The sequence below is a fragment of the Gigantopelta aegis genome, chromosome 3 (assembly GCF_016097555.1).
Source record: "Gigantopelta aegis isolate Gae_Host chromosome 3, Gae_host_genome, whole genome shotgun sequence".
NCBI lineage: Eukaryota > Metazoa > Mollusca > Gastropoda > Neomphalida > Peltospiridae > Gigantopelta > Gigantopelta aegis.
Window position 1 is genome coordinate 46,478,456 of NC_054701.1, and position 22,775 is coordinate 46,501,230.

A 22,775-nucleotide genomic window follows, 5' to 3' on the forward strand; every position below is an offset into this window, starting at 1 on the left:
TGACGCCATATAACCGTAAATAAAATGTGTTGAGTGCGTCGTTAAATAAAACACTTCTTTCTTTCTTTCTTTGACAATTAGTATTATACTATCTGTGTGATGGTGCATATAAAAGATCATTGCTACTAATAAAAAAAATGCAGCGGGTTTCCTCTCTAAGACTATGGCAGAATTACCAAATGTTTGACATCCGATAATAAATAAATAAATAAATGTGCTCTAGTGATGTCGTTAAACAAAACAAATTTTAACCTTTTTGTTTTGTTTTTAGAGATGTCCTTTTTTGACAGGGCTAGAAAAATCCTGCAGGTCGCCCTATCACTTTATTATAGTATTCACATTTTGAATCCAGCGATACCGATTATCGACTTTTAAAAATAATTGCAGTATATGAATAAGGTCGAAGCACAACCGCAAGGTGGTTGAAGCGGCGGCCTGTATCAAAATAACAGAAACCGTGGGCCACTGTTTGTAACTGCTTTCTTTTGAAACCGATCTCATTTCCCCGCACAAGAGCACACGACCTATAATTAGATCGGATGGCCTCTGTTGAATGCATTACCAGACATTGACTGAACTCAAAATATAGTCCTACATAATTCGGCGGATATAATTCAAACTTCAGTAACATATCTACAAACAACAATGATAAAGAAATAAATAGTCGATGTTAATTTTATTTAATCGTTTGCTTGGTTTCATTTTACTCCAAAGCTGTTTGTGATTGTTTTTAATGATCGCGGAGTGATATGGAAATTAGTTCCCATGTTCAGCATGGAAGAGTTTACCGCACGGTGATGTTGGAATATGGGTGACAGAAACGCCGATAGTCGTGTGTTTTTCGGGTGAATTTGGATATAGTGCAATAATCGGGAAGGATATACGCATGTAGAACTCTATTGGATATGTACATTGTCCCAGTGATGGCGAAGAGCGAAGGATTTTGGTGGTTCTTGGGCTTTGTTATGATACTAGGTGAGAAAGCGATTTCGCATCTTCTGGCTCGATATACGTTCCCGTCTCTATTTCAGTTGATAGGTGATACACATCGATCAAGCCTGTTGATTGGCGGCAACCTCCGTCAACACCGATCGCGTTTGCTAGTCGGTTATTAGACTTATTAACTGCGGATTAGAAAGCTAGGTGTTAATTGCCGAGTAGTTGATCGAATGTTGTTTGATGTTATTCAATTGGCATGTGCCATGATGTGGTACAGTGTACACAAACTGTACATACATGATACAAACTCGGAGTGCTTACTGGGTTCCGCTTACTGTACCTACAGTGCATCGTTATGCTATATCCTCGGAATGTGTGTGTCACTGTGTGTAATTATTGCCAGTAAATTAATATGTTATTTGAGTAGTAATACTAATACTAAATATATATTAGAATGTAATCCTTATGACAACACCACCTTATTACAATGTTAATGTGTAAAGATATTGCACAAAATAATACAGTGTATTACATTTAAACAAATACATTTAACAAGTTTCTTTCATGTTTAACACAAAACAAGTGTGATGCAGACCACACAGTCACTGCTATAGATACAAAGGTGGCACAGTGACAGTGTAAAAAAACATAGTGGTACGCTGAAGATTGCCAGACTCTCCTTTCAAATTCACCTGTGAAGGACATTTTCACAGATAAAAAAATATAACCCACAACCTGGGCTAGCTCTGGCACTCACCAAATTTGCCAATTGCAAATTTTAGGCGAATTTTATTTTAATTTGGCGAACAAATTTCAAGCAATAATTGGTATTTTGTTGAAAATAGCTGTGGTTTTGCCTGTTTAAAGATAATTTGGCGAACAAATTTCAAGCAATAATTGGTATTTTGTTGAAAATAGCTGTGGTTTTGCCTGTTTAAAGATAATTTGGCGAACATATTTCAAGCAATAATTGGTATTTTGTTGAAAAATAGGGATGAATAAGCAGGGAAGGGTAGGGTGATGACAATTATTTAGCAATTTTAGAAGCAGACAGACAAGGTATGAAAATGCATTGTTTTGTGTTGCATGGTTGTCGAGCTGCCCCAATCATTTATAGAGAAACCTGTCTAAACTGGATCGCTAGGGACCTAATATTTATCCAGTTTAGACAGGATCTTGTTTTAAAGGGCAGCTGTTAAGAGAGAGAGGCGTTTTAGAATTTAGAAAATTTGGGATGATGAAACTTGTCTAGTTTTGACAGGATTCAGTTTGTTCAGGGTCTGGTTTAGTAAAGTTTTCAAGTCTTGACCAAATGGGCTACCAGGTTATAAAAGCTGATAGTCCTCAGTAAAAATTAGTAGCTCTATAATTTTAATAAATTAAAAAAAGAGAGAAAAAAGCAATATCATTTATTTTTATTTAAACATGCTATTTTATGTGGGGTTTTTTTTAGTCATTTAATTGTCTTGTTGATTGCGAAGTAACTGGATGTGCAAAACAACTCTAGTAACCCGGGGGACTACTGGGTTTAGACATTGGTAGCCCAAACGGGTAGCCAAAATACTCTGGGCTACCACTGAGGTCGAGCCCTGCGGTTTACTGTACATGAAAAGATACAAAGTTATAGGGGGTGGGGTATAACTCAGAGTGTGCTTTCCCGAGGTGCTTGTTTCCTAGGATCAAATCACTATGTGGACCTGTTCTATGGTTGGGTTTAGGGATGGGACGGTTCATTTAAAAAAAATTTGGTTCGATTTTTGGTCCACAGTTCGATTAATTCACAGTCCGATTTATTCACGATGTATTTTACAAGTTGTACAAGTATGCCAAATATCATACATACATTTTTAAAAACTATTTTAATAGCAAGACATTTTAATGGTCGTTTGTCTTTACTTTTTTAAAATTTTGACAATTGGGACGAAACATGCTAAAAATGTTTATTCTCTCAGCGGATTAATCACTGAGGTCAGTCCCTATTTTGGGATATTACAATTTTTACAGTCCCAGCAAGAAATTCCCATGTTCTGTGCAGGATCCGAATGGCACCTATATACATGTATCATTTAAACAAAACAAAATTGAAATGAACCGTGGCTTGCAAATTGGGAAACGGTGCACAGGTTCTCTGTAATGTTCATCGAATAATTGTCCCATCCATAATTGGGTTTTCTTCAATTTCAACCAGTGACCTACAACAGTTGGAGTGATACATTATATTTTACAGGCAATCGGACACACATAAGATCCCTTGCAGCTAATTAGTGATGTTCCGATAATTGATTCTGTAATAGAATATTGATCAGTTTGGCTCTTCTGATGTGATGATCAGTTACAAAAATCCATAATCGGTTGTATGGGAAAATGTGTTCTGTAACTGTTCCTCCAGTTTAGATAATGGATTTGATATAATAAATATGTTGGGGTTGGTGTTTGTTTTCATGGATACATAAAGAAGTAACATATTAAATAGATGCTATTAGCCATTTGTAGAGACTACGTCTCGGTGATCACGACAGTAGGTGCATGGAAGGAAGGAAATGTTTTATTTAACAATGCACTCAACACATTTTATTTATGGTTATATGGCGTTGGACATAATATGGTTAAGGACCACACATATATTGAGGGAGGAAACCCACTGTCGTCACTTCATGAGCTAGTCTTTTTGATTAGCAGCAAGGGATCTTTTATATATAGGCACTATCCCACAGACAGGATAGTACATATCATGACCTTTGTTACACCAGTTGTGGAGCACTGGCTGGAATGAGAAATAGCCCAGTGGGTCCACCGACGGGGATTGATCCTGGACTGACCGCGCATCAAGCGAACGCTTTACCACTGGGGTACGTCGGTGCATGGTCTTTGTAAGTCAAAGCCTTCTTATGTTCATATGATTCTAACTGATCTTGTAATCAAAAGTTGGTCGGTTGGTGCAAGCTAATTATAGCTGATGATCGATGACGGAATTCCAACAGATTACCTACAATACTAGTACTACTGTCAATACTGCTCATGGAAAAATGTAGCAAGTTTTCTCTGAATGTCAGAATCAACTAAATCTTTGACATGATTATAAAATCAATGTCAGTACTCTAATGGTCACAGTGTCATGAAAAAAATCCAACTTTTAACTGATTTAGGATGTCAAAATTATAGTAAAATGGAAATGAGTAAGGATTTACCCAGCCTAAAATAACTTGGGTGGGGTGTGTGTGTGGGGTGGGTGGGTGGGGGGAGTAAAAATAAACATATGGCTCATATTGACAGTGTTTAAACATATACATATATATGTGTCTGATTCACGTAACATCTGACTATACATAGCTAATATCAGCACTATCAAACATTTGGTTTGGGCGTTTAATTTGGTAGACGTCAAAGCTCCGATGCTTCAGGACATTGCAGACACATGCACATTTCTGTGAGACTAGGTATATGTGCATGTAAATACATGTAAACCATAGACTTCATTAAATGTTGAGCTATCTAATTAACCTTTAGACTACTGGATTAACTTTTAACAAAAAACACGTTGAGTGGGTACAAGTTTATAATTTTTACTCAAATATATTCACTTAAATATTTTATAAATACATGAAATAAAGTTCATATATGAATCGTTAAGTATTATTTTTGTGTCTTTTTTGTAATTTTTATTATTTTTAGATCGGTTAATGGTGATTAAAATTAGGCAAAAAATCGAAAAAGTTGCGTTTACTTACGGGCATTTATGGCCAGCTGTCCAGTATTTATGTCCATTATTCCCGATAACAGTGGTTTTCTGACCATAATTTTTTTTTTTAAACCGAACTACGATTCATTTGGTGATTTTCGTTGTTGGTAAAACGATCAAATTTATTATCAAATTAGCTGTCACAATCAGCTATCGATCCCTGAAAATTACCGCGACGTGCCGCCATTGTTGTCAGGCGAAAATACTTGCCGAAAACTACTTTTTGAACTCAAAATTTCAAGGTATTTTCAATTGAAAAAAATCAAAACAAAAGCCACCATTTTGAAAAAAAATCTTTTTTGTTTTATTATATATTTCCGTTTCCTGTGTGTCGTGTGCAAAACGGCAGGAAATATGAATTGGGGAATGCACTGTATACAGTGTACAGTATGTCGACTGACGTGACGTCGGGCGAGATATTTCGCCTGCAGTACTCAGAAGGTTGTGGAAACTTGAAATGCATTTTGTGTTATCTACGACCATTCAGAATCTTGTTAGTAACATTTCAGCACTAAAAAAGGCTTTTCTGTGATGAGAACACATAAGAAACCCTGTTTTTCCCAAATTAGTGAGATAAAAGTCCCTGATATTAATTAATTCTGCTTTGAACTTAATACTTTCATGTGGCTACATATGACATAGGATTTCTGTCCATGTCATTGAAAAATACTGTGAGTATATTTTATCATGCTTTCACCCGGGAATTGTTCAACACTGGCGTTGGAAGTAGGGGGCACTTTTCTTGATCCAGTAGCAGCAACGATGGTGTATATATATAGATATGTGTGTGTGTGTGTGTGTGCCCCTCCCCCCAAACTTTTTGGCACCTTCCTACGCCACTGTTCAAGCATTTCCGTTATAAACACATCCTTTGACTTTGCCAGAGAGTTATACCAGATGAAAAATAAATAAAAAACCCTGATGGGACACAGATTTATGTATATATGTTGTTCACAGGTAAATATGACAAAATCAATGTAGACCGATTAAGGTGAGAATGGGATGGAAGTGAGGGTTATTCGCACAACATTGCCAATTAAAACTCGGAATCGTGTGTGTTACTCTCGGTGCGAGAGCTGTCAACCCCTCTCTAAGTGGCCAACACAAGTGGATCAGCTACTCTTTCAAACGCTTTATTTGCTTTTTGGATAACAGTATATGTTTGCTCACTGCTTCTGTTACCCTGTTGTAGAGACTCTCTTGCTTTACAAACTTAGCCCATTCAAGTACTGATCACATTTTCACCTTGCAATGAAATGTTTTTAGTGTCTCTGTGTGTGCTATTTCTCGTTCCAACCAGTGCACCACGACTGGTATATCAAAGGCTGTAGTATGTACCACCCTGTCTGTGGGATGGTGCATATAAAAGATCCCTTGCTGCTAATCAAAAAGAGTAGCCCATGAAGTGGCGACAGTGGGTTTCCTCTCTCAATATCTGTGTGGTCCTTAAACATATGTCTGACGCCATATAACCGTAAATAAAATGTGTTGAGTGGGTCTTAAATAAAACATTTCTTTCTTTCTCTGTGTGTTTGTGTGAGTGTGAATGTGTTGCATGCATGGATGCCCAAGTGGTAAAATTGTTCATCTAATACACAGTCAGTCTAGGATCAATCCTCATTGGTGAACCCATGTGGCTATTTTTCTTTCCAGTCTTTGGGATGGTGCATCTAAAAGATACCTTGCTACTATTAGTACTAATTAAATTGAAAAGAGTAGCTCAGTGTCATAGGTGCCAAAAAGGGGGGGGTGTACACACACATGTACTACCTCCCAACAAGAATGTTAATGAATCAGTGAGGATGCTGTACTCTGACTTCTATCTCACTAACAAAGTGAAAATTTGGATCAACTTGTGATGGCCTATTTAGTCCAGATAATAAAGTAGATGCCCAATAATGATAAAAAATACCATTACAAATAAATTTTGCAACAGCTTTTTGTAGTGGCACTGCTGACTTCCATCACATATTTTGAGGGCTACAACTGAATTCATTAATTCAAAAGGGACATATCTTAACTTTTAAATACTATGGCATATTTTTGACTATTAGAGCTGTTTTTGATAACTGAAGTCATACTTTACTTCGATTATTCGAAGTGTTTTTGGTGTTCCTGGTGTTTTTAATATTACAAAATCCATTTCTCATATTTTTAAAATGTCATGTGTGTCTAAGAAGTAACAGTTATGGAGTCGAGTTTTAGTCTGTTTCACCATTTCAGAGTCACAGACTTATGTTTCACTCAATTGTAACTTTATCCAAATGTGTTACAGGTTTGTGGATTAACTAAACTTAGTGTTAAATTTCACAGGTTGAAACTAGAGTCTGTCCCTTTAACTTATAAATGTGCTTATATGATATTATCCAATTACGGTTTAAACACACTGTCTTTAGCACACATCTCAGCTATCTGTCTAGGACCAGTGGTTTAGTGATTAGTGAGAGAGAAGTGGGTGCAGTATCCTTATACCAACTCACTGAGTCAGTAAACTTGATCTGGGTTGGAGGTGGTACTGGGGTGTGAACCCAGTACCCATTAACCTCCACTACACCACCAAGGCTAGTCAACAGTTGTATCTAATTACCTGTGTAAAGGTGTTATTAACAAACGTTCCTTTCCTTTTCCCCCAGTGAAGTTGACAACCATTGAGCACTTCATAACCAGTGGGTATGCTGTCTGAAAGAAAGAAAGAAATGCCCTATTTAACGACGCACTCAACACATTTTATTTACGGTTATATGGTGTCAGACATATGGCCAAGGACCACACAGATTTTGAGAGGAAACCTGCTGTCGCCACTACATGGGCTACTCTTTCCGATTAGCAGCAAGGGATCTTTTGTTTGCGCTTCCCACAGGCAGGATAGCACAAACCATGGCCTTTGTTGAACCAGTTATGGATCACTGGTCAGTGCAAGTGGTTTACACCTACCCACTGAGCCTTGCGGAGCACTCACTCAGGGTTTGGAGTCAGTATCTGGATTAAAAATCCCATGTCTCGACTGGAATCCAAATCCATTACCTACCAGCCTGTAGACTGATGGCCTAACCATGATGCCACCGAGGCCGGTATATGCTGTCGGAATATGCTAGCTGTTGGTGCTAAGTGGTCAGACTAACTCATATGGCAGTAATGTGTGTCCTTTCACACTAATAGTGATCCATCATCTGCTGTGCTGGTCAGACTGCCCAGGACAGTGTGCTAAATGGACCCATTGGTGGAGTGGTTAAAATATCAGACTCAAAAGACTGGCAGGTACTGTGTTCACATCCCAGTAACAGCTCTCGCTCAAAGTGAATTTAATGTCTCAGATATGAGAGGTACGTGTCGGGAATCATTTCGGTGTTCAGTATTGTGTCACGATTCATTAAATGCAAGTTTCAGAGACAGGGCTAGCTCTGCCACTCGCCAAATTCGCCAGTTGCAAATTTCAGGAACAATTGGCAAATTTTATTTTGATTTGGCGAAAACATTTCATGTAATAATTGGTATTTTGTTGAAAAATAACAGTGGATTATTGCATATTTGAAGATAATTTGGCAAATTGTTTTGTTCACCCATAGCTAGCCCTGAGAGATCACTAAAAACATTGAAATGTTAAACAAAACTTTGACAATCAGTTTGCATTTGGTTAGTAACGTCTGCTAATCAAAAGTAGGCATGTATTTAAGGCAACTATACCTTTCTAACACCAGTCACTAACCCAGATAGCTAAGGTCTATGTCCAGGACAACATGTTTGAAACTTAATTTTGACAGTTTAGAAACAGTTATAGAGATGTTTTCTCCCAGCTCATCTTGAAATTTAAAGAAACAAAAAACTGGAGGTTGGTGGGGGGGGGGGGGGGGGGGTGAATCTCTTCTTATAAAACTTATGGAATATAGAATGGAGAGGGTGTGCTTTTAAACAAAACTCAACCCTTTGTAGTCACTTTTATTCTAAGTTTTCTCGATTTGCCCTAGCTGTATGCGAGTTTTAGAGTTAGAACTCTGAAATTTAACATAATGGCTGTAATAATACTGGCTGATCAAATCATATTAAATTGATAATTCTTTTGACTTTAAAAATAAAGTGCATATTTTGTTTGTCCCTTAACTAAACAAATTTGGAAGTTTAATATTAAAATGTGTTTTAATTAATTTTTCTAGATTGCTGTTCAGTCTTTCAGGCAGGATTTAGCTCAGTCGGTTGAGTGTTCGCTTGAGGTGCTTGCATTACAGGATCGAACCACCTCAATGGATCCATTCAACTGATTTTTTATTTTATTTTTCTTGTGCCATCCTGTACACCACAACTGGTCAAAGGCTATAGTATGTGCTTTCCTGTCTGGGAAAGTGCATATAAAAGATCCCTTGCTGCTTAAGGAAAAATGTTTGACATCCAATAGCAGATGATTAATTAATCAGTATGTGCTCTAGTGGTGTTGTTAAATAAAAAACAAAACAAAACTCATTTAAATTAATTTTCTTAACTTTCCACACATTATTTTGTTTTATGTTATAAATGATCAGATTTTTCTGTTAACAGAAAAAAGTATTTTAAATATTAATACCTGAACATTTAGACGATTCGTTTATTCTTAAATTATTTGTCTTAAATACTAGAATTTAAATTTCTGGTCTTTACGCAGAAGTTCACTAAATTAATACGAGGAGGAAGATTTGTTTGGAAAGTAGCACCTAAAGTGGCCAATGGCACGATGAGCAGTGTGCTGCGTGCACAAGGTATACAGCAGTGTGGGGTAATCTCGGGTCTTTGTCAGGGATATCGGCTCACCGACACACGCTTTGATCATCGGGCCAAGTTTAATATTGAAAGTCTGCAAGAAGTCCGTCTTGTTTGCCCAGGTCTGGGCGAGATTGCTGTTGCCTTTTCATGAGTATTTATCACGTTGTTTGCTAATTTTCCCATGATTTTCCTGATTGAAGAAATATGTTTACCTTTTGTATCACATACGTCGAGTTTAAATTACTGTAAATGTTTGAAAACCCAGCTGTCTACTCTATCGTGACTTGTATATATAGTAGTCCCAATATGTCTTTTAACATGGTTTTGTTTTGTTTAACAATACCACTAGAGCACATTGATTAATTAATCATTGGCTATTGGATGTCAAACATTTGGTAATTCTGACACATAGTCATGAGAGGAAATCCGCTACATTTTTCCTTATGCAGCAAGGGATCTTTTATATGCACAGTCACACAGATAGGAAAGCATATATCACGACCTTTGACCAGTTGTAGTGCACTGGTTGAAACAAGAAAAAAAAACAATCAGTTGAATGGATCCATTAAGGTGGTTTGATCCTGCGATGCAAGCACCTCAAGCGAGAACTTAACCGACTGAGCTAAATTCCACCCCTTCTTTTAACATGAGGCCAGTTGTAATCGAATGTTGGTTCATTGCTGAATCCTGTCCTTTTATTCTAAATTTGTTTCAAAGTGGACTTAATCCAGTACTACATATACATAGTAGCTCATATATTATTATTAGATGCTTAAATTTAAGTTTAATAAAGATAAACAACTTAAAGCAAAAAAACAAAAACAATCCCAACCCCAAAACCTGATCTTGCACACTAAAGGTGGATTAAGCCGAAAATTATAATGATCCACATAAAGTATCCAATATTGTTTTCAAGAATTTACTTATTCAGTGAAACCCCTCTAAACTGGGCATCCTTCTGATCAAGAAAAATGTCTGGTTTTAAGAGGGATCTGGCTTAGAGAGGTTGAGTTCTGTACTGATTTTTAAAAAGGGACTGTAAAATGTCCAGTTTTGAGGGAATTCCAGTTTACAGAGGGTCCTGTTTTGAGAGATTTCACTACACATAATAAAAAATATGTCATATATGCATGTAAATTAAAAATGACAGATCAAATTGTTGGAAACCGGAAGAGAAAACCTTCTAGGCAAGGAAGATTTAATTTACTCCGTTCAGCTGTCTAGCTTTTCTACCCAATTTAATCCCCATTTTGTTACATATACAGGCCTTTCCCCAGGATTTTTTTAAGGCACTTACATATTTAGCATCATTATAACACAAAAATCAAGCCAAAAGAAGTGGGGTAGTGAGTTGAAAACAGTTAAGTGTTTGCCTTCAATCCATCAAATCATGTTGGGGTTGTTTTTGTGGGGGGGTGGGTGGGGTGGGGGGGGGGCTTTTTTCTAAAAAAACCCATCAATTCCCCACCCCCAACAACTTCATAATTTGCGTCATGTTGTTGTTGTTATATATTATATACATGTGCATTTTTTGCCATTATAATAAGGATTTCACAATACGTTTTTTTCTGTAACTACAAACGCATCACTGATGTGCATGGCTTTGTATACCAGCCCAGTGATAAAGTGCTACCGGCCTTGGTGGCATGGTGGTTAAGACATCGGACTATAGGTTGGTAGGTACAGGGTTCGCAGCCCGGTATAGGCTCCTACCCAGGGCGAGTTCTTATTGGCTCAGTGGGTAGGTGTAAGGCCACTACACCTTCTCTCTCACTAACCACTATCCATCTAACAACTAACCCACTGTCCTGGACAGATAGCCCAGATAGCTGAGGTGTGTGTGCCCAAGATAGTGTGCTTGGACCTTAATTGGATATAAGCATGAAAATAAGTTGAAATAAAATGAAATGATAAAGTAATCGCTTGATGTGCAGTAAGTCTAAGATCGATCCCCACTGGTGGACCATAGGGAAATTGTTCATTCCAGCCAGTGCACCTCGACTGGTATATCAAAGCCTGTGGTATGTGCTATCGTGTCTGTGGGATGGTGCATATAAAAGATCCCTTGCTACTAGTACTAATGAAAAAAATGTAGCGGCTTTCAGCTCTAAGACTATGTGTCAGAATTACCAAATGTTTGACATCCAATAGCCGATGATAAATAAATCAATGTGCTCTAGTGGTGTCATTATTTAAACAAATCAAACTTTAACTGTATACCAGTAGATGTAATATTTGAAGTTTTGGGAGTATTCTTTTCAAGGTAGACAATCATTTAAAATATTTGTATCTATGACCTATGATTCACCATCTTACCAGGGTAGATTTAGTAGAAATTATATTCGTAGAAATTCAGTGTGAGATTTACATGTTATGTATGAGTTGGTGGGCTTATCACAACCTTTGTTTTAAAAGCTGGCCTAAGGACAAGGTGTAGATTTGTTTTGATCTGATATCATATATTGGTTTTGGCCTGGATCCATTTGGAAGTGACGGCATGCCGTTAGACCATATGCTGCAGTAAAGAACATAATAGTGTTCATGGCCTAACGGAATTCCATATGTTTGTTAAATCACTTGCTTCATAGACAGAACATCTGAATTGTACAAATTCTAGTTCAGACGGTTTTCAAAAATATTTGTTTACAATGTTTATTTGAAAAGCCTTTGGCTGTTGATTCTATCCCCACTGAGAGAAAAAAGTTAAAGTTTTGTGTATTTACACAACTAGAGCACATTGATTTATTCATCATTGGCTATTGGATTTCAAACATTTGGTACTTTTGACATGGTTTTAGTAAAGAAACCTGCAAGGGGTCTTTTGTATACATGTACCATTCCTCAGACATGATAGCACATACCCCAGCCTTTGATATACCAGTCATGGTGCACTGGAACGAGAAATAGCTCAGTGGGTTCACTGACAGGGATCGATCCTAGATTGCTTTACCACTGAGTTACACTCCACACTGAGAAATTTATTGGGTTTTCTCTTCCACCCAGTTCTTCATTACTGAGATATTTTAGACTATGGTATGTGCTACCCTACAGGTATTATTTAAGGGCAGTGCATATTATAAATGTAAAATATATATGGAGGCAGCTGTTTTTTTCTTTCTTAACATACTAGACCAAGTTTCACAGTTATGTTTTATGTGCAGAGGTCTCTTGAAAGTAATTAAATAATTCATTTTTTCCATGTCTTACATTTAAGTTTTGTCTCTCCCCCAAGCATTATTTTTAAAATATACATGGTACCAAGGAAATTTACATGCTTATTTAGTAGTTAACTTAAATGTTTTTAATTTAATATGTCACATCCAACATTTTATGGTACTGGTAATTTACTAACCAGTGTAAAAGTATTAATATATATATATATATGTATGTATGTATGTATGTATGTATGTATGTATGTATGTATGTGTGTGTGTATTATGTATGTATGTATGTATGCATATATATATATATATATATATGTATGTATGTATGTATGTGTGTGTGTGTGTGTGTGTATGTATGTATGTATGTATGTATGTATGTATGTATGTATGTATGTATGTATGTATATATATATATGTATGTTAAATTTATTAGTGTAATATTTTTTAATGTCACACTAAAAGGTTTTTCTGTTTATTTTTCTAGTTTAATATTTTTAATATGTCAGAATGTATGTTTAAATGGTATGTTTATAGCTGTTCAGTTAGATATTTTTTTATTGCATGTTTATTCTTTGGTAAGCTTTGAGTGGGTATTGTTACCGCCAGGTTCCTGGAGTGTTTTCTCACTTGACCCTGAATTGTAAACCAGTGTCTAGCCGCACTTGGAGACTGAACTTGGCTGCGAGATTTTAAGTTGTACAGTTTCCAGCCGATTGTTTGAACAGGGTTTCTTTTTATCTTGTCTCTCCAGACATCAGCGTGTCCACGGCCAGATCGCTGGCGACCCAAAGATATCTTTACAGGGGAAAAGGTTTAGCCGTGCCTTTCCTTGTTTGTGTAAATTACCACTGCACCAGGGAATTTAAGGTGTGATTTCGGTACGTTTGTCTTTTAGCTAGAGCTTCTGATGTTAATCCTGGAGGGTGTGTATAAACTGTAACATGTTGGTGCATCTATACCTAAAAAAAAAGTTTGTTTTATTTAACGCCGCCGCTAGAGCACATTGATTTTTTATCTTATCATCGGCTATTGGACGTCAAACATATGGTCATTCTGACACTGTTTTAGAGGAAACCCACTGTCACTACATAGGCTACTCTTTTTACGACAGGCAGCAAGGGATCTTTTATTTGCGCTTCCCACAGGCAGGATAGCACAAACCATGGCCTTTGTTGAACCAGTTATGGATCACTGGTCAGTGCAAGTGGTTTACACCTACCCATTGAGCCTTGCGGAGCACTCACTCAGGGTTTGGAGTCGGTATCTGGATTAAAAATCCCATGCCTCGACTGGGATCCGAACCCAGTACCTACCAACCTGTAGACCGATGGCCTGCCATGACGCCACCGAGGCCGGTCCCTATACCTAAAGACCATGTGAAGAGATATTAGGCTGCGGTAACACTGTTCATGTTGCTGTACAGATAGACATGCCCACTTGTCCGATACATCAAATGTTTCTTGCAATTATCATTAATACATATATTTGTTAAAAAAATAAGAAAGAGAAAAAAAAGAACACAGGGCAGATCAACAATTATCAGATACATAGCACATAATTTGCCATTTTTATACTCCTCCCCTTTGTAATGCTTGTCAGTACACTGCTCACACCCACCCCCACACAAGCTTTCTCTATCATTGACCATTGTTATTGGATTTTGTTCTTTGTATTTATGTTTGATTAGTTTGGTAATACATGTATGTAATACTAAATAGAAAATAATTTGTTAATAATATGAATTTGAATATGAATAATATGAATTTTTCTTCATTAAAAAAAAAAAATTAGACACTTTTTGAAAATGTTATTTAACTATTTGACAAATATTCCCCCCTCACCAAAATAATATTTTGTAATGCATCCCATGATACCTCCTACCCTAGAGCATTATGTAATTGATGAACAGTCCTAAATGTGAAGAGGTGTCATTCAAGGAAGGGACAATCAAGGCATTTGACCTGGTATGCATATTCAACAATATATAATGCACATTATTGCTTAATATCAACAAGTATAATCGTATAGTTAATTAATAAAACAGTTAAATGTGACAGCTATTATATATAACGGGCGCAGCCATTTTGTATCATTCCAGTGAATACGCCCTCTGGCGAGCTGGTGGTTACGTAATACCTAATGTGTCACGCCAGGAATTAGTCTTCAAACTGAAGAAACAAAACATACCTGATTTTTGCGGATGCATCGCAATATTCTGTGATGTGTATATTTAGACGATCCCCAGACACTGTGTCTAGACACACTAAAAATATGTGCCTCTTTTTATTAAGATCACAGGTATTGTTTGTTAACTGCACGGACACCCCTCTAATCGTAAACGATCAGCTGTCCTGTTTTATTACTGTAAGTAATTCTGTAAAACCCTTGATTAAGTAGACTTTCTTATCTAAAATCATAAAACTGACCAATTACGTAGTCCCAAAGAAAAGAAAATTATCACTTGGGTATCGTGAGTGGTCGTTTTTGCTCGAACGTAGCATACCAATAGGCCTAATACTATGCATTTCTTTCTTTGGATTTAAAAAAAAAGAAATATACTATAACTCCATTTCGCTCTATTAATGCAAATTGAAATATATTTAGTTAAATAGTTTATTATACTATCAAGTCATTTATGTTGTTTTACAAGTCAGGTTGATGAAAGCGAAGCGCCTTGTCGTAAATTAGAGGATTTGTTTACACTGTGCATAGAGCAGCTGGACGGAGCTGACGTCACTTTGCCCCAAGCTATTCCACCGGACGTCACAAAAACAAAACAAATGGCTGCCCCCAGTTAGCAGGAATAATCATGGTTTTTTATTAACTAGAAAATTATGCGTTTTTCATTTGTTAAAGTGTCAGTATGTGTTGGTGGTCCGGGTATGCATCTTTACAACACATAAATCTCTTGTTTGAGTTTACTCTACCTTTAAATATTGTTTTATTTTAGTTTTGTATGCATCCCGTCCCTCATGTCATTTTATAAAGTGCCACCCCAGTTATTTTGTATGGGGTGTAGCCCAGTGGTATAGCATTCGCCTGATGCACGTTAGTGTAAGATCAATCCCCGTTGGTGATCCATTGGGCTATTTCTCGCACCACAACTGGTATATCAAAAGCTGTGGTATGTGCCATCTTGTTTGGGATGGTGCATATAAAATATCTTTTGCTACTAATGGAAAAATGTAGTGGGTTTTTCTCTCATAAACTGTACCAAATATTTGACATCCAATAGCCAATGATTAATAAAATCAATTTGCTTTAGTGGTGTTGTTAAACAAAACAAACTTTAACAAACCTTTTTTAGCCAATTTTCAGATATATGTAGGGCATTAACTTCAAAATTATTCAAAATTTTAAGAACATTTTATTAGCCAAACACTTAAATGTTGTAGCCACATTTATAAAAATTAGCAATTAGCTAATTTGGCAATGGACTGGGTGTTTAACTACAAAAGTAGATGCCAGACTTTTAAAGTTTAATAAGCTAAAACTACCACCACCCCTCATTCATTTATGAGTTCCACCTGGTACAGACAGTAAATAACCTGCCTTTAAGAAGATATATATCCAGTATGGAACCAAGTTGTATGTATTTGTGTTTCGTTGCTTTGTTGCAAGAAAGTGTTGGTGAAACTCAGGCTGAAAAGACTGGCCACATGCAGGTTCTTAACATCTCGGTCCTTTTGTTATTGCTGCTATAAAAACCAGTCATGCAAAGACTATATGGGAGTATTCCCGGTATTAAATTGTCTCAAGATTAATTTCAGTTAAAGGCACTGAAGAAGCTTTGCGAAACGATGGCCACATGTTTTCTGTCTGTCATGTAATTTTACACTGAAAGTGTCATTGTCATATGAATTCAATAGCGGGTCATTGTAAGAGTATATACTGTTTTATGTTGTATTCAGACATTTTAAACAGAAATTTATGACTTGAGTTTGACTGAATCGTGGTAGGCCATCGGTCTACAGGCTGGTAGGTACTGGGTTCGGATGCCAGTCGAGGCATGGGATTTTTAATCCAGATACCGACTTCAAACCCTGAGTGAGTGCTCCGCAAGGCTCAATGGGTAGGTGTAAACCACTTGCACTAACCAGTGATCCATAACTGGTTCAACAAAGGCCATGGTTTGTGCTATCCTGCCTGTGGGAAGTGCCAATAAAAGATCCCTTGCTGCTAATTGGAAGAGTAGCCCATGTAGTGGCGACAGCGGGTTTCCTTTCAAAATCTGTGTGGTCCATAACCATATGTCTGACGCCATATAACCGTAAATAAAATGTGTGTCGTTAAATAAAACATTTCTTTCTTTGGACAGGGTGAGCCCAGTAACATGGAGATAAATACAACAGTTGATGCCAAACATATATAATACCATTGTGTTAGCAGTTTAACATTAGAAACAGACTAGTATTAAAGACGTGTTCTTCAGATATTAGCATGTGACAAATTGTTATGTCTCGCATGTATATAATAGTCATACTGACATGGTCATTGGTCAGTAGATGACAACCCACCTAGAGTAGGATAATACGGTATGTTTGAAAAATGTGTAATATTTTCTTCGTGAGAGGGGCAGGATTTAGCTCAGTTGGTTGAGTGCCCACTTGAGGTGTTTGCATTGCAGGATCGAACCACCTCGGTGGATCCATTCAACTGATTGGTTTTTTTCTCATTCCAGCCAGTGCACCACAACTAGTCAACGGCCGTGGTATGTACTTTCTGTATGTGGGAAAGTGCATATAAAAGATCCCTTGTTGCATTAAGAAAAATGTTGTGGGTTTCCTCTGATGATTACGTGTTAGAATTACCAAATGTTTGACATTCAATAGCCAATGATTAATTAATCAATGTGCCCTAGTGGTGCCATTAAACAAAACAAACTTTAACTTTCTTTGAGAGAAAACACAATTTTTAATTATTTTTATTATTCTAATATTGAATAATGAATGTGTGTGTGTGTATGTATGTGTGTGTGTGTGTGTGTGTGTGTATATATATATATATATATATATATATATATATATATATATATATTTTTTTTTATATTTATTTATTTATTTCATGACAATCTTTCAAATCTGAATTTGACATAAAGTAACGATTTTCTTTTCGACAACGACCACCACCACCACTGCACATACAAATTATAGTGTTATTCTTTCACCCTGTGTTCCTGCAGTGTATTAACATCAAAGGGCCATTCATACCAGCCACACCACTTCCTACCCACAACACAAAAGAGTCGCGATAGACCCACTGCCTGTCTGCGACAAAGAACTAAATTGATCAACTCCATGGAGCATTACTTCTGCTTAAATGGCCGTCTTTGGACTGAAATTATTTGGTTTCTTCGTTAAGATGTTTATGGATTGCCACAGTTGCCCAGTCATTGAGATATTTGGTTGGCATGTGGCAGTGTTTCCACCTTTTTTTTCTCTCCATCCGATAGTCCCTTAATGTGTATTGCTTGTCTTGCTGAATTGCTGTCAATCAGTGGAGTTGATAATCAATGAGGCTGTGCTGCTCTAATGTTATGTTTGGGATCAGAATCAATGATGTAATGTTCAGTTCTGTTGGGCATTAAAATTAAAGAGAATATGTATGCCTGTATATTATGTGCCTCTCTTTTGTAAAGAGAAGATTTCTAAAAGGTTTTTCATCTGCAGTACTGTTTAATATATGTTGCGTTTTTACTGAATGTTGATAATTTAAAATAGTTAATGATTATTGATCAACTGGTATAAAAAATGGTTTACATCACTCTGAGATGTTTTCGTCACTCTGGGGTAGTGTTCATTACTCTGGGGTTATTTTTGTCACTCTGGGGTGGTTTACATCACTCTTGGGTGGTTTACATCACTCTGGGGTGGTTTACATCACTCTAGGATGGCTTACATCACTTTGGGGTGGCTTACATCACTCTAGGGTGGTTTACATCACTCTGGGATGGTTTACATGACTTTGGGGTGGTTTACATCACTCTGGGATAGCTTACATCACTCTGAGGTCTTCTCAGCCTTTGAAGCCTCAGGGCAGAATATTTCACAAAAAAACATTCTGTTTGCACATCGGTTATGCAGCTTTAAATTCATGCAAAATGCCAGTTACATATATGGTGTCCAATTACACTTTCTGAAATTAAAGTCATACCAGGCTTGGGGCACTGGTTGGGATGGGGGGGGGGGGGGGGGGGGGGGGGGGGGAAACCAGTCGGAGAATGGGACCACCAAGGAGGTTTCGATCCTGTGACCAAAGCACCCCAGGCAAGTACTCTACCTACTAAGCCAGATTCCACCCTCAGGTAAACTGTTTTAGTTTGTCCATGTACCAGACATATATTGATGACTTGCTGTTGTCTCTAAATCATGGTTGTGGTAAAGAGAACCAAGGTAACCACCGAGACGACCTGATCGATGGTTCATTCGCCATGGTATTCTCGGGCCTGGTTCAGTACCCGTTCTTTTGTGTGCGAGTTTTCAATATACCATAACAAGGTGTAATGGATCTTACCCTTGCTATTCACTTGCGGTTGTGCTTGACGTTTTCTATTCAGCTTTGATGCTTTTGTATCACCCAGGTACGCTGAATGTTAGTAAACTCGCTTCATTCCAGGCCTTTAAAACGAGACGCAGACTGTGTTTGACCTGCACGTTGGATGTGTTTGACTGTGAAATGGTTTTTCGCCGGAAAGCTCATTAGCGACCAACAGCACACTGCAGTTTATGAATTTGCCTCTTTCGGTAGATCATGAATAATTTATTTTTGTAGCACAAATAAAATTGAGTTCCCTATACACTGCATGCAAAATTTAATTACCCTTTATAGACCAGAGTGCTATAGTGTATAGTGTGTTGATGGTAATGCCTTCCGCCTTATACATTTTGCAGGGAGTGATTTTATGAAAAAAAATGAAATTATAGAAACTTTTCAATATTACAGTGTGTGTGTGTGTGTGTGTGTGTGTGTGTGTGTGTGTGTGTGTGTGTAAGTGAATTTGTTTTTAAAATATTAGGTTTATTCAATGAAAATATAGTAACATTTAATAAAAATTGTATGAATCTTTTATTTACAAAGGAGACAAATAATACTAGAATGCTATCCTTTTTTTCAGGCATAAAATATTCTATTTAAAAACCATAGTTCTGGAGTTATTTTTTCTAGAATTTCTTTAACTTTTGTTATTTTGCTGTACATTTGTACTATAAAAAAGCTTACATGGACAGACCCTAGTTTTTAAACACTACAGCATATTTTTCACTATTAGAGCCGTTTATGATCACTGAAATCAAACATTACTTATATTTTATTCTTTAGCTTATTCATTTCCGTAGAACCGAAGTGTTTCTGGTCATCCTGGTGTTTGTAGTACCAAAAATAGCATTTTTCATATTTTTAAAAACGCGTCTCAGCAGTAGCGGTTTATTGATTCAAGTTCTAGTCTATGTTTAAGGATATTTCCTGTTTTAACATCACAGACTCTTCTTTCACTCTATTGTAATGTTATCCAAATGAATTACAGGCTTGTAACTCAGTGTTAAAACTAAGATCTGCGCCTTTAAAGACTCGTTATTATTAAATTGCTGTGTTGTAAATGTCATTTTAATAAATCCTTACATACATGTACCGGCCTCAGTGGCACAGTGGTTAAGCCATCAAACTACAGGCTGGTAGGTACAGGGTTCGCAGCCCGGTACCGGCTCCAACCCAGAGCGACTTCTTAAGGGCTCAATGGGTAGGTGTAAGGCCACTACACCCTCTTCTCTCTCACTAACCACAAACCAACTAACAACTAACCCACTGTCCTAGACAGACATCCCAGATAGCTGAGGTGTGTGTCCAGGACAGCATGCTTGAACCTTAATTGGATATAAGCACGAAAATAAGTTGAAATAAAATGAAAAACATGTATGTAAAAGAAAAAAATGTCAAAGTTTTTTTGTGTTTTTTTAACAGATGTTTGTTGTAAACTTCATTTTACTTGTTATTTTGATTTATTTGTATTTTTATTTTAAAATAATTTCCTATTATTTATATACATGTGTCATGTACATAATATGTACACTATCTTTCTTACTTTAATTATATATTTAATTATCTGAAAAGAAACTACAGCCAAAATAGATAATTAAACACAAAGAAAATGAAGAAAATATTGAGCAGGTGGAGAATTTTTTTTTTTTTAAAAGCGAAAAAACCCACCTGTGCTAATGAATTGCTGTGTTTTCATGATTTGGTCAGATTACAGCAAATAAGCTTTACTTTTGTCTAAGGAGAGCTTCGTTCAGAATTACTTTAATATTTATCCTGATAATTTTCCCACTCATCTGTTCTGGCTAATGTTCAGAAAGACGAAAACAAGGTATAAAATGTGGACATCTTTGTAATTTGTCTGTATGCATGGTGTCTTCTCATGTGATTCGCTGTTCATTAGTTGGCCATCTTATCCCATTCATCTTCCACAAACTTGGTATTGAACTGTCAGCCATGTTGCTTTGATGTCAGGCACAACAAGATTTATAACACTCGTGATGAGATCTCCAGAGAAAAAGTCACCAGCCAATCAATAAACCTCTCTTATAGCAGTCTGCGGCCCGCAAGTTGTGCCCAGCCATGTTGGTGGTTGTATTATACATGGATGTACGGTACTGGCTGTATGAAACTCCAGCGTGTGAAGATGTCCCCTGGGTCAGGTTTTATGGCATATGAATAAAACATATCGTTCAGGTACAAAGAAATATTGGTTTGCAGAGTCAGTAACATTGACATGGTGTATTATGTACAGTCAGTGGCCAGAAACATTTATTTTTTTCACCTTCTTCATTTTAGCCCTTAGGTCTCACAGATGTCATCTGCCATTGAAATCTGTGTTAAATTGCCCAACTTAAAATGAAAATTGCCAATAGAACGGATTCTCGTTGGCACTAACAACATACACCATTGAGAACATACTTTATATAAGTATTTATTTTTACTCCAAAATTGAGATTAAAAAATTGAGAACATTTCCGTCTCAGGTTTTTGCTATATGACCACATCTGGCTGTAGTACCGGTCCGAACAGGTGGTTCATTAACCGATTCACTCTGGCTGTCTCTTGCACTATACACCCATGTCCCCAAAAATCAATGCACAATATTACAAAAAAATAGGGCAAAATACAGCCAGAAGGCTTACCATTAAACATAAATATTGTTTTAATTCTTTCTCAATTCCTAGAAGTGAATATGTGAACCACAACATGTGTCACAATTAGGAACTATAGTGGAACGTGATGAATGAACTCTCACCCAGACGTGAACTGTGTAGTGAGACCTTAGACTATATTGGGTGTACGATATGTACTTTCACACAACCTTGAATTACAGTTTTAAAAATTCCAATATTTTAGACCATGTTTTATTTTCTCTAAATATAAGTATAAAATATTTTAGTTTATTGCCATCTACTAATAATTCTGTTCATATACCTACCTTTGTTTTGACACCAAATAGGCGATGTGAACTTTTGTGCTAGAGTGTTGTTAAAACAGTTTAATCATTCATTCATTTCATTCATTCATTCATCCATTCATTCATTCATTCATTCATCCATTCATTCATTTATCTTTTGTCTTGTCATATTTTACATAGAAATGTTGGTTTGAACTCCATGTTACATTTTCCTGTCTTACGTCTGCCCATTATTTCAGGCAGTATATCAGAAAGGAATTGTAAAACTGACCATGAAACTTTAAAATTGACCGTGTTCATCATTCTATGCATTTGTCCATAGATAATTGCACCAGATAATTTTAGGTTAGTTGAGCTATATGCCATCCTAGCTGTCTATAATGAACAGAAAAATGAGCACTGCTGATTTTACAGCACAAGGGTTTCTTTTTTACGATTCTACACAGGTTCATAGGAAGCAAAACATTAAATTGATACGGGTCTATTTTTACAGTACCACTTGTGAACACACTGCAGGCAAGGCAAACATGCATGGGCGTACATAGGGGGAGTTCGATGGGTTCGATGACCGAACCCCCCCCAAATCGCTTTTTTAATAATTTAATATATCTGACATTGATATCTGACATTATTATATTTACTCAACATAGAAATATATGCCCATTATCTGCAATCTATTTTGGAACCCCCCTTTTCAAAATCCTATGTACGCCCATGACATGTAAGTGCTTTTTGCCTCATTCTGGGGGCT

The 22,775-nt window shown here is 36.8% G+C and overlaps 1 protein-coding gene across 1 annotated transcript in view; it reads left to right on the plus strand.

The window, feature by feature from the left end:
• Positions 1-787: 787 nt before the first annotated feature.
• Positions 788-22,775, plus strand: part of LOC121368124 (transmembrane protein 132C-like) — a 116,665-nt gene continuing 94,677 nt past the window's right edge. The window contains exon 1 of the mRNA XM_041492699.1: positions 788-975. Within this exon, the coding sequence (XP_041348633.1) occupies positions 906-975 (70 nt within the window). The 5' untranslated portion in view covers positions 788-905. The remainder of the gene's footprint in view (positions 976-22,775) is intronic.